The sequence below is a fragment of the Malus domestica genome, chromosome 03 (assembly GCF_042453785.1).
Source record: "Malus domestica chromosome 03, GDT2T_hap1".
Taxonomy (NCBI): Eukaryota; Viridiplantae; Streptophyta; class Magnoliopsida; order Rosales; family Rosaceae; genus Malus; species Malus domestica.
Genome location: NC_091663.1, coordinates 20,213,500 through 20,227,136, shown reverse-complemented (window position 1 = coordinate 20,227,136; position 13,637 = coordinate 20,213,500). Strand labels below are relative to the sequence as shown.

Here is a 13,637-nt window from a genome sequence, read left to right as displayed (position 1 = left end):
AAGTTTGAATATATGCATTTCTTGAAGTAACCAGTTCTGTTTTGGCGTATCTTTTATTTGTGAGTCAAAAATACTCTATTATCTCATATGGTACGTGATTGCATTAGAAAGGGGATTAGTCTCCATCCATCTTACATTGTAGTTTGCACATGTGATTGATTTTTTTGTGTTTATTTTATTTTATATAATATATTTTTCTTTTATTAATATTATTATTTAAAGTAATGCTAATAACACTAAAATTTAATTTATAAATTATACAATACGATTGTTGATAATTAAATTATTATTTAAATAATAATTAATGTGTTTATTTTTTATTAAATACATGATATGGTTTGCAAATTTGAAGTAAAAATTTAGTTTCGAATCGAAGAGAAAGTATACGTGCGGATGAGAGAGAATCAGATGCCGATGGATCACCACTCTTCCTTTTGATATATAAAGGCTACCCGTCTCTTCCCATTTTTCCACATTCGAAACGCAGAGACATATTTTCCTTTTTTTCCTTTGGACAATTTCTCTGTGATTTTCTCGGAAGCCAAACGCTCTCAACGATGGCCGATCAGCTCACCGACGACCAGATCTCTGAGTTCAAGGAGGCTTTCAGCCTATTCGACAAGGACGGCGATGGTCTCCTTTCTCAGATCCCTCTTTTTCTCTCTTTTTTCCCTTTCCTCTTTGTTCTTATTATGCCTAACTAATCTATGATATTTGGATCTAATGCTGTTATTGCATCGAAATTTCGTTTGTGCTTGTGAAAATTTGTGATTGATCGAGGGTTTTTCAGCAATTGATTCGATTTATCATTCTCCGAGTGCTTTTTGATCGTTTAGGATAAGATCATGCTGTTAGATTCGATCGTTCGAATTTAAATAGATGGATGATTTGTGCATTCCGCTTGTCGATTCGGTACATGTCTGATGTTTCGTTTCCCCTTGTTTGCACAATTAATTTTTCTGGTATTGGGATCACAAGGCAATGTTACATGATATATACATAAGAAAATACAGAGTTATATAAATATAAAACGATTTACTGTATGTTTCTGTCGTCTAATAATAGCATGAAATGCAGATTTTTGTGCCAAACTCTTCTTCAGGGTTTAGGGTTTGAAGAAATCTGTGAATTTACTTTTGATTTTGAACAATTTTTGTATCAGTTCACAGTTTTCAGATTTTGCAAGCACGCAACTGTTTGACGTCTCCGTATATTTCTCCTTCTTAGCTTTATACTTAGACGAATCAGTTTTTATTACCCTACAAGTATGTTTGATCCTTGGATTTATATGTTACTTTTTGAAATCTGTAAGTATTATCTGAGTCGTCGAATCTTCCTAACATCGTATAGTGACTTTTTTTTCTTATTTGACAATCGTATTTTGGTCTTGTGGCATTTTCTAGCCTTTACCATCTTAATGGTTGTAGACATCGAAATTGAAAATTCGTGTTTACAATGGTATTTGAGTATTTTCTTTTTCTAGTTAGGAGTCAGAGTTTGAAGTGCATCTATAAATGTTATCAATCCTTTACTCGTATGGTTGGGTGGTTTTGGGTTGGACTATTGTGAATTGACTTTGTCTTTTCTTTTGTGATATTTTGATATGGAATTTGGAAATCTGGATGAATGTTTTGCTTTTTATTGTTTGCCTTGTTTATGTTGTCTGCAATATTGAAATTGTTAAGCGTTGTTTGATTGAAATGTGATAGTCTTAGTTCATGTGTGTGCTTTTCTTTTTCCAATTTAGACGGAATTCCCTCAACAGTAGTAACAGTTTAATGTATTGGAGTGAATGTTAGGGGGAGAACAGTGGTTTTCTTGTGTTGGTATGCCCGGCTACAGTTATGTGTCTGAAGCACTATTACCAATTTCTTTGTTGGATTCCACCGTAATGTTTGTTTAAATTTTTACGCAGGTTGTATCACTACAAAGGAGTTGGGGACTGTTATGCGTTCACTTGGGCAGAACCCCACTGAAGCTGAGCTTCAGGATATGATCAATGAGGTTGATGCTGATGGGAATGGGACCATTGATTTCCCAGAGTTCCTTAACCTGATGGCCCGGAAGATGAAGGACACAGATTCTGAGGAGGAGCTCAAGGAAGCTTTCCGAGTGTTCGATAAGGACCAGAATGGCTTCATTTCTGCCGCTGAGCTTCGTCATGTTATGACAAATCTAGGCGAGAAGCTGACAGATGAGGAAGTGGATGAGATGATTCGTGAGGCTGATGTGGATGGTGATGGGCAGATCAACTATGAGGAGTTCGTCAAAGTCATGATGGCCAAGTGAGGATTAATTGACCAAAACTAAAGTTTATATAAAAACGTAAAAGGGAACAGAGCAGATAAGTTCAAAAGAGATTTTCGTATCCATTAGGACATGTTCATTTGGTATTGCTAGGTTTTGGTTGGTTCATGTATGCATTATTTGCGGTACTGTTCCTTTAGTATCCTACTTGTTTGCTGTCTCTTCATAGTTCCTGTTTGGTAGTGTGTTACGATACATTGGTATTCTGATTCTTCTCTTTGAAATCATGAATTTAAATCTGTTGGGTGAATCTGATATTACTGCTTATTGTAGATTTTCGTTGTTAATATTGCAAGTTGGTAGCCTCTCTTGTTAATGTGATCTTGTCGTCATGCGTTGGTGATACGTGCTTCTTCTGTTGTTTAGTCTTAAAGCATGAAATTTGAATTTCAAAATCATGTTAGTATTATGTAAACTATTTTCTCAGCATCTGTTCACGCAGAAATTGAAAGTAGGTTTTCGGGATTACAAATTTTTCAAACTCCATTGGCGGAGTCTGAAATTGATCACCGATGGTGGTTATGATCTGATGAAACTTGTTAATAGCCTTCTGTAGATGATAACTTGGTGGGGAATGAATCACTGATGCATGACAAACTTGGTTGCTTGCTTGCTTACTCCGTAAGTAGAACGGGGTCCTAGGCACTGGCATCGGCGACGGGTGCATCCAACGTCAACGTGCTGTCATGATTTCTTCTTTTGTATTTCTCTTGTTTTTGTGGTGCACGGGGCGGGTGGCCTCAAAGCGAAAACATGTAAAAGATAAGCATCAGATTCCTCCTTGTTTCACCTTATTTTACTGATTCGCTTGGAGGACAATAGGAGTTATTCTCTTCCGGACCAAAATAGAATCCTGCACTTGGCATTGCAGTTGCAATGCAGAAGTTTCTCCTTTCACCTCCCCCAACGTTAATTCCAGATACTTTGGAATATTGGGGAAGGCGGAATTGAAGGGGTAAATGTTGTTAACTACTTGAGCTACGTGTCTGTTCATTTCCAAAATCATATTTGGCATCCAAAAAACGTTTAAAGCGAAAAAGAAAATTCAATTAAAGCATGATGAGTGGACAGAAGAGCATCGACCGACTTTTCAAACCAAGCAATCGAGCAAGTATAAAATAGTAATCTCAAATCGCATCGCACCGCATGCAAATAGCATAAGCATTAAGCATTGTAATAATGTTTGTCTCTCCTACTTTTAATGACAGAAGAATGAGAAGTCGATCAAATCAAAGGAGCGACAGCGTCGGCAGCACGAATTCAAAGGAGTACAAGAACAAGACCGACGGAGGAGAGAACGGGAAGATGGGGCGTCGTTATCGTTGTAGACAACACTTACACGATTGTTCTATCTTGTAATTAAAACTCAATACTTTCATGTTATCTTTCTTAAACATTCCTCTAATTAATCCAAAGGGAATGTTCCATTACTATTTATATGCGTCGTTGAACAAAGTCTAACCAATTTAGCATCAATCTCCTCTATGTATTACTCCTCCAATTAATCCAAAGGATTGGTCATGGGGACGCAGCCCGGAGGTCCTGGGAAAGGTCCGGGAAGAAGTAGCAAGGATTTGGTCCCCGGAGTCCAACCCTCCGATCACGGCGGAGAAGCTCTCGAAAATGAAGTACACGCACGCGGTGGCGCTCGAGGTGGTGAGGTACCGAGCTCCGGCGACGAAGGGGTATCTGCCATTGCTTCAAAAGAAATGGGGTTGAGTCGATGGGGTCGACGGAGAACCATGGGCACGTTTGTCAGTTAATCTTTCATTGTATTCCGCTCTGTGCGTACCAACGCGGAACAGAATAAATGTCCTATTCCAGCCTATGCGTACCAACGTAGCACGGAACCTCCGTTCCATCACATTCCATTCCGTCCCGTTCTGTCTTTGTTCCAAACGCTCCCCTACAAATGATATCTGCGGAGATCACGAGAATGACTGATTCTTTTCATCCGTTAGATTAAAGACACCCACACTTGAGATTCATCCCAGAGAATACAGCCCCCTTGATTAACGATCCCACACATACTGTCGCACATAAGATTACCACAAAAGAAATAACAATTAAAAATACAAAGAATTTAAAGGAAATTATGCCCAAGACCAAGATGGTCAGATTATCTTCAATAATTTTATTTGGATCCAAAATTACACTATTGGCCCGAGTAATCGAGACCGTTGAATGAGCAGAATTTTAGAATGTTAAATGACAAAGTGGTTGAAATGATTTTCAATTATTATTGAGAAATAATGTTTTAATTTTAATCATGATATTATCTCTTAGTAATATATTAAATTATTTAAACCTAATATTTGTCTAAATCGCAATTGATTTGAACAAATGGAATATTGGGATATGCGCGACATCAGATAATGAAGCATGCATGATGGGATGATTGTCATACAACTACAAATGGATTAATGCATGCATGGATAGATTATGAGGAAGCCTAGATAGGTCTGGCTTTTGGTGGTGATGTGATAAGTCTAAGATCTGATGGTCTTGGATAATGATGAGGTAAGAAGCCTAGGTTGGCTAGGCTCTTTTTGAATGGTGATGGAGGTCATCAGATGAGTTTAAAGGGTTCTGATGGAGTTTTTGATCAAATAAGAAGCTTAGGTGGGCTAGGTTTCTGATGTGGTGTGATAAAGCCTAGATAGGCTTTATTTTGTTTAAAAGTCACGAAATCTGAAGGATATGCCTTGGCATTTACGGATCAATTTCAGTTTGCTAGAGTTGCAGTTAGACTCTACAAAGTTATCAGGTCATGTGTTGACCCTAAAAACTACCAAGCCTAAGTGGCGCGTAGGCCGAGTAACTAATGAGCTAACTACATCCTTCGGTTGTATGCGAGCATGCCAACTCGTTGGCCGAGATCAGCTGAGGAGTAAAATATATTGATGTTGCGTTAAGTGCACTGCTGACTTCTTAATCTTGCAATTGCGGCTGAGGAAGGAACACATCTTGGCCTTCGAGTTCTAAGCCTGAAGACAAGGCTGCTAGTTCTACGAAGTTCACGGATCGTTGGCATCGGGTTCGGTCACAATGATTATATTCGTGAGAGTATAAGCACGCCGAACTGGCTCCAAACTATACAGACACAAGTACTCAAAGAAGATATATGTCTTGATGGTAAACGTGGTTCGGCCGTCAGAATGCCGAACTCTAAACCCTACTTGTGAATAACCAATCATAAATAACTCGGCGTTCAATGTGCCGAGCCTAGAATTTGTAACACCTCATTTCGCCGAGAAGGCTAATGAGATGACTTCTACCAATAAGGATTCAAAAATCCTTCTCGGTCAAGACTTGGATAGATAATCAATCGGCCTCGACGCAGTGCTGTTTATCCAAACTACAGGTGTTTCGCGGCCAGCTGATTCTACGGCGGTATTGCTATTTATCCAAACTGAAGATGTTCGCCGATTGCCTTCACAGTGCTGTTTATCCAAACTGAAAATGTGTTGGCGGAAAAGAAAATAAAAAAAATCTCAAGGTTATTGAAAGGTTTCGCGTAGAGCGAGAGTTTGCGCAGGGCAATTTGTGTGTTGAGTTCGAGGCCTTTCAATGTTGCATTCAACTATGTATTTATAGTGGTTGTCTTTTGCTTGACACGACCTGATAACTTTGTAGAGTCCAACTGCAACTCTAACTTGCAAACTGAAATTGATCCATAAATGCCAAGGCATATCCTTCAGATTTCGTGACTTTCAAACAAAATAAAGTCTATCTAGGCTTTATCACATCACATCATAAACCTAGCCCACCTAGGATTCTTATCTCATCAAAAACTCCATCAGAAGCCTTTAAACTCATCTGATGACTTCCATCACCATGCAAAAAGAGCCAAGCCACCTTGGCTTCTTACCTCATATTATCCAAGACCATCAAATCTTAGACTTAACACATCACCACCAAAAGCCAGGCCTATCTAGGCTTCTTCATAATCTATCCATGTATGCATTAATCCATTTGTAGTTGTATGAAAATCATCTTATCCTGCATGCTTCATTATCTGATGCCGCATATATCCCAATATTCCATTTGTTCAAATCAATTGGGATTTAGACAAATATTAGGTTTAAATAATTTAATATATTACTAAGAGATATTATCATGATTAAAATTACAACATTATTTCTCAATAATAATTGAAAATCGTTTCAACCACTTTGTCATTTAACGGTATAATATTCTGCTCATTCAACGGCCTCAATTGCTTGGGCCGATAATGTAATTTTGGGCCCATACACCGTGTCAAGCAAAAGACAGCCACTATAAATACAAAGTCGCATGCAACATTGAAAGGCCTCGAACTTAACCCACAAACTGTCATGCACAAATTCTCGCTCTACGCAAAACCTCTCAACAACCTTGAGATTTTTTTTATTTTCTTTTCCCCCAACACATCTTCAATTTGGATAAACAGTATTGTGAAGGTAACCGGTGAACATCTTCAGTTTGGATAAACAGCACTGCCGCCGTAGAATCAGCAGACCACGAAGCACCTTCAGTTTGGTTAAACAGCACTGCGTCGAGGCCGACTGGTTATCTATCCAAGTCTCGGCTGAGAAGGATTTTCGAATCCTTATTGGTAGAAGTCATCTCATTAGCTTTCTCGGTGAAGTGAGGTGTTACAAATTACTGGGCTCAGCACATTGAACGCCAAGTTGTTTATGATTGGTTATTCACAAGTAGGGTTTAGAATTCAGCATTTTGATGGCCGAACCACATTTACCATCAAGACATATATCTCCTTTAAGTACTTGTGTCCGTATAGTTTGGAGCCAGTTCGGCGTGCTTATACTCTCATGAATATAATCACCATGATCAAACCAAGTGCCAATGATCCGTGAACTTCGCAGTACTAGCAGCCTTGTCTTCAAGCTCTAGAACCCGAAGGCCGAGATGTGTTCCTTCCTCGGCCGCAGTCGTAAGATTAAGAAGTCAGCAATGCGCTTAATGCAACATCAACATATACAATTGAATGACGTAGTTAGCTCATTAGTTACTTGGCATGCGCGCCACGTAGGCTTGATAGTTTTTAGGGTCAACAAATTTGTACGAGTTAATTTGCATTGTCTGTCGTATTAGTTTAACTTGTTTTCTTTGCTACCACTTAGTAATTCGGTCTAGTGATTCTTCACTTATAAGTGAGAGGTCTTAGATTCGATTCTCACCAAAAGTGAATTTGAACCACTTTATTGCTAGTCCATTATGAGGCTTAGCCCACTCCCCTATCCCTATATAGATAATATCGTTTGTTCAAAACAAAAAAAAAATTGTTTTCTTTGCTTTGATGACTAGACATCTCATTCCATTCTTTTTGGTTTTACAGGGTTTAATCTACCATTTTTTGAGTCACCACCACAGTACGGATGAAGCCAAATTTAAGGTAATTTTTGCTTTATCTAGTCAATCTTCTAGTTAATTTATGTTGGTTTTCGTTTGGATCCTAATCAAGTTTTGGCCAACAAAGTGGATGCTAACTAAAATTTCATAAACTAACAGCGGAAACGTTGCATGCACTCCAAAACTTGAAAGCAGTGGAACTTTGAAACTCATTTCTTTGGTAGATTACCACATCAATTTCAAGAGAGTATGTAGTACTACTTTGGTTTTCATCAAAGGTTGTTCACACAACCTAAAGGGAGGGCCTTCTTCCTTCCTTTGCATGCTTCATCTGCAAGACTCGGAGAACACCCTTGGAAGATTTTTTAGTTGCACCTAGTCATCCCATGAGTAGGTTGCCTACGTACCTCTTCTCCAAGAGGATCAAATTTTCATAGTTTGCCTTTAGAACTAAGATGCCAATGGATGGTGAGTAAGAGTGATTAACTAGAATAATCTTTCTTACGAGGAGTAGGGTGGTGAACAACTATGGCCATGGTGGTAGAGGTGTTTTTAGTTTTCTCTTTTGGAAACTAAAACATGATTGTTATTTTCAACTCATGAAATCTATGTTGCATCCTTACTCTTCTTCTAAGTATGAGTGCTCTTGTTTCTACTAGAAAGAATTTTCATATTTTTTGCACTCTAAGGATGAGTACTCTACTCTACAAGGAAGAGTGCTTTGCTACCCTTTCATGTGAGGAAGGGTTAATGAGAGAGAGCTATAAATGAATAAGAAGACTTCTAATCTTCCTAAGAAAATGAGTCTCTTTTGATAAGGAAGATTGTCAATCTTCCTTCACACACCACACATTATAATATGAGCAAGTGAAAGACTACAAGAGCCTATTAAAAGTTGTCTTCAAATATGGTTTGACCGTCCTTGTCAATATTGTATATGTACCACACATGCTCAAATTAGTTTTAGGACATACTCTGCACAAAAGGCTGCTATTGTTGAAAATATTTGCTTAAGGGTTGGGCCATCATTTCAAAGGTTTGTTCATGCATATGCATTTCACGTTTAAAATTTCTACTGCCTTTTGATTAGTGATGTTGTTTGTTCGAAATTAGTCGCTACTTTCCAACTAGATAGGCATGCAATTCAAGACAACCCGTATGGGCTGACTAACAGTTTTTTATTCAAGGTTGAATTTATGGCCCTTGATCTGTTCAGATTGCATTTACTTTTGATAAGTGTCTTTTGTGCCTTTGTCCTTGCTAGCTGAAAACAAACAGCCTATTTTGCTGAAAATCTCAGCTAGGTCTCTTTTGTTGGTGGTTAGAAAGTTTAGATTTCAAGATTGTTTTAAAAAGGCTTTAAGCTTCCTCTTGTGTTCTTCAATAGAAACCCTAGCCGCATAACCTTTTCTCATGCATTAAATTAGTGATGTGGTAGAAACTAACACACAAATTAAGCCCTATAAATTATGCAATTGTAGTTTGACTAAGTAGGGATCGTTGTATTTCGGGGATTAGAAGGGATGCTAATCAACACAAACTAAACTTATAAAACTGAAAACTAAATTAAATTGACATTAAAACAATCAAGGGGGAGATTTTGGACGAATTTAATTAAAACAAAAGTAAAGGGCAGCAAGTAAATTAAGTTGTGAATGAAATATGGATGAAATGATAGCTAAGGGATTCTTCTCCACACATGAATCATATGCATACAAATTGATTTCCAGTTATTCTTCCTATAATCCATGAATGACAATGCCCCAAATTAATTGTGAATAGCACGAATTAACTCTCAAATTTTCCTAAGTTCATTGAATTGGATTCAGCGAGGCAACCAAATTATTCTTCTCAAGTTCCCTAACTATGAAAAGCATGATAGAGATACATCTCAAAGATCATTAAGTTCTATGAAAAATCATAAGCATTGACAAAGCATCCGTAACTATGAAAAGCATGATACTCTTGCCAAGAAATTACTTAACTCAATCATGACTAGTGGCTTTTACTACTTGCAAATATAAGTTCATAACAATTAGGTAAAATTCCCTTATATTCTAGCATCAAATCCCTGCATGCAAACTAAGTGTGCACCCTTAATAATCATACAAGAATAAGTTCTCTATAAAGTAGATATGTAAATCGCATTCATGTTTTATGAAACAATAACTGGATGTAATCAATTTATATAAAACATATGATCATGGCTTTGAATTCACCTCTAGCTAAAAAGAAACTTAGTTACACATGTTCATTATAACTTAAAAACAATCTAAAATAAACATTGCATTAATTGTGTTAGTCTCGGTGCCACAGGGAAAAGAGTTCAAGGTTGGAGCTATCTCCTAGTGAATACTGAAGACATTTCCATCTCGTACAAAGTAAGGTTGCACAAAGCTAAAGCTGCTCCTTAAATTAGATCTAGGAAATGAGCTTGATGTGGTACTTTGTATGAACCTTATTTGCACTGGTGGATTGTGTAAGATATTAATTTGAAATCATAAGAAAACAACAAGACATTAAGATCACAAATACAATAACAAAATCGACATGAAAAGAAAATAAACTTATTTGTAGAAGAGGCAAACATGATGCTAGGGTTTTAGGAGAGTCTTCTCCACTCAAGCAGTCGTAAGTCCTTTTGCTAGTTAATAGGGTTTACCACAAAACAAGGATTATTACTGTTAGTGCAGGGACCTCCTAATACACTGATAATTATCCCTATAATCCGGCCTATTAACTGATTACATGGGATATTCCATATCAATTAGGATATCATAATAGTCCTAAATGGCAATGAATTCTTTGTCAACTAATTAAGGTCTTCATAATTAATTGCACTAAATATGGACTCCTAAACCTAACCAAATAAGGCTCCATGATTTCCTCAACTATTAACTCGGATTGACCAAGTTACTTGTATGTCAAGAAACGAAGAGCACATGTTCTTTGACACTCACAACTTACATATTGGACTTAGTGGAGCCCCCAGTTTTTTAACCCAGAGGTGGGTTTTTCGGGCCAAAAACTATGTGTGTTGTTTATTGTTCTTTTCATGTTCACATATCTTGTTCATTTGCATGTGATATATGTTTTCTATGGTTTGCAGATAAATGTGTGCCTACAACTAAGTTTATCAAAGTTAGCATGTGAATTGGACCTTAGTTTTAGGATCACTTCAGCAAGCCAAATTTAATTTATTTATTCTGCTTTTTGGTAAACTGACAAATCTGATCTTAGTTGACTGGTGTCGCTGACTAGTCAAGCATATATTGAATTTTAATTACAGGATATTCTGCCTGGTTCCAATTTCACTTTTTGTTCCTGGTGCTTAATCTGCTATTTTTTTTAGTTAAATGATTTATCTTCTTGTTTGGTATGGTTTTCTTGTTGTGTTAAATTTTTGCCTGATTTGGTGGCTAAATTCTTTCTGTTTGAGTGTTTTAGAAAGTACTTAAGCGTGTTTCATTGGTTTCTTGGTGTTGCTTGTACTTTTAACTCATGCATATTACATTATTTGATTGCTAGAGGACGATTGATCTCCCTAGTGAGTCTGTTTATTTGTCTGAAAAGGTTGAGTGTCTAGAGGCTATGGTTTATGACGTCTTTGAACTACCCAAGACACATGCCTTGTAGCCTGGCAACTGGGGTCGTTCAATCTTTAAATTCTTTGCTTTCTAACTCCTTTCTTCGAACCTGTAGTCATGGCTTAGAAATCTCAGCTTATTACTAGTTCTTCCTGAAGCCCTAGAACGATCATAAGCCCTAGGCTTCCCTAGTCCCTAGCCCTAGCCAAGATCCTATTATGGTGAAGACTACGAGCAGTACCTTCACCATGGAAGGTGATGTTACAAAGGTCCAAACAAACTTAATCTTCACCATCAATACTGATCACATGAAGTGCAAAGTCCGTATGGGTAAATGTTAGGAAAATTATTGGAGACCTATGTCATCAAAAGGAAACTAGGCATGAAAAACACCTTCTACTTCAACCATTTTGGCAAGGTGGTACGCTGTGGTGTTTATTGATGGAGATGAGTTGGAGTGTGTTCTTGAGATCAGCATGTGATACGTGAAAGGACATATTTTTCACTTGGAGCACGAAGCCAAGAGTTTAGGGATACAACCCCTATCACTATTCTACGAGTGTGTGTGAGGATCCCTCATCTACCTATCCAATATAGGGATAAGGGTAACATAAAGAGTATTACTCAAGTTATTGGAAAAGCTTTTAAGGTTGATGAAGCTACTCTTAATGAACATGGTTTGTTTATTAAGGTGCTAATGGAGATTGATGTTCGATTACCTTTGAAGAGGGTTTTGGTCGTTAATGGGGAAAATGGCTACCCCATCTTAATAAGTTACAAGAAGCTTTTTGAAGTTTATTTTTATTATGGGAGGAGCGTTGGGAGATCTATAAGAGGATTTCATGCTTTGTTTTCTTTAACCTATGCGTGTTTATGAAGATGTTATAGCTGAAGAGGCTAGAGGTTGTGGTAAAGAAGAAACGAAAGCTAGGATCGAGGGTGATAACCAGGAGAAATGGACATATGTGGTTCCCAGATGCAAGCATAAGAAAAATAAGAAGAGAGTGTTCCAACTCTAAGAGATGGGAGAGTGTACCATGATGTGATTAGAGGTCATAAGCAGTGGGTGCCAAAGGCTGACTTGGATCCGAATTGGATAGTGGTGTCTGACAAGGACTCTAAGTCCTCTGGGTAAGTGATCTAGCTAATAACTCATTTATTCTTAGGAAAAATAATGGGTACTAGGTGAACCCGAATATTAATTGCACTCCACTTCCCTCAAATTATGATTTGTATGATTATGTCTTAAGGGATGTAAGTTTCAAGGATATATAATGGGTACTAGGTGAACCCGAATATTAATTGCACTCCACTTCCCTCAAATTATGATTTGTATAATTATGTCTTAAGGGATGTAAGTTTCCAGGATATGAATACAAACTTAAGGTGTAGCTTAGAGTCTGATGTTTTATTTAATATGTTGTTGAATGATCATATGATGTTAACAAACTTGTGGAATCAGGATTTAGTTATTAAGAAAGAGAAGATGGATGCTAGTAGTTGCAAGAAAACAAATGAGAGTACTGAGAAGTTTTTGGATGTTAATAAGGAGTTGCTAAGTACGAGTAGGTCTATCATAGGGATGATAAGTCCAAGAAATTGTAGAAAAGATGAGTTTGTTGCAGCAGCGAAAGCAGGAAGTAGCCATTGTCTGGAAGAGATTGACTAGTAACGAGTATGATGTCGAATTGGAGGGGTTTGTCAAGACCTAAATTTGTGCCCAAATTTAAGTTTTTGTGTTTGATGAACAATTTGGACCATTTTTGTTGTGTTCAAAAGCCTGGATAGAGCATTTGCCAATCCAAATTAGTTCAACGAGTTTGTGAATTTCAACTTCGATAAAATTCCAATTTTTTTTTATCTAACAAGACCTCCTTTAAATTTGAGGTTATATGGCTTAATCATCTAGACTTTAAAAGGTTTGTTGAAGATAGCTGGAAATGTGATTTTCTTGGACATCCTAATGACATGTTTCGAGCTTATGCTGAAACCTTTGACATGTTTCAAGCTTTTGCTCAAACCTTTAAGTATTGTGTTAAATGTTAGAATAAAGACACTTTTGATAATGTCTAATTGAAAATTAAAGAACTTTTGGGCAAACTTAATGATATTCAAGAGAGAAATATGTCAAGTATACCAACAAAAGATGATCTGATGCTTGAGAAACAAGTGAGTAAGAAACTATTGGAAGTCCTAAAGCAAGAGGAAATCATATGGGCTCAAAAAGCGCGAAGTACTTGGCTTCAAATAGGAGATAAGAACACAAAGTTTTTCCAAATATTTGTAAATATAAGAAGGAAAAGAAATGAAATATCTAGAGGTAAGGATGCTAATGGTAACTAGTAGATTTAAGGAAATAGGTTGGAGGAAGTCTTTGTGCAGGATAAA

At 37.2% G+C, this 13,637-nt stretch overlaps 1 protein-coding gene and 1 long non-coding RNA gene across 2 annotated transcripts; both read left to right on the top strand.

Annotated features, from left to right (window-relative positions):
* The first annotated feature begins 333 nt into the window (after window positions 1-333).
* On the top strand, window positions 334-2,557 carry LOC103426118 (calmodulin-7). Its single transcript, XM_008364211.4, has 2 exons — window positions 334-633; window positions 1,916-2,557. The coding sequence occupies exons 1-2, from the start codon at window positions 558-560 to the stop codon at window positions 2,287-2,289; spliced, it is 450 nt and encodes a 149-aa protein (XP_008362433.1). The 5' UTR covers window positions 334-557; the 3' UTR covers window positions 2,290-2,557.
* Window positions 2,558-2,853: 296 nt separating this feature from the next.
* Window positions 2,854-3,740, top strand: LOC139194465 (uncharacterized). Its single transcript, XR_011579325.1, has 2 exons — window positions 2,854-3,262; window positions 3,516-3,740. It is a non-coding gene; the product is annotated as an uncharacterized lncRNA (long non-coding RNA).
* Window positions 3,741-13,637: the final 9,897 nt, after the last annotated feature.

Excerpts from the sequence above, each read along its gene's own strand:
- LOC103426118 (XM_008364211.4), top strand. The coding sequence starts at position 558 with ATGGCCGATCAGCTCACCGACGACCAGATCTCTGAGTTCAAGGAGGCT. Across the intron at positions 634-1,915 it reads ATTCGACAAGGACGGCGATG|GTTGTATCACTACAAAGGAG; the intron begins GTCTCCTTTCTC and ends ATTTTTACGCAG.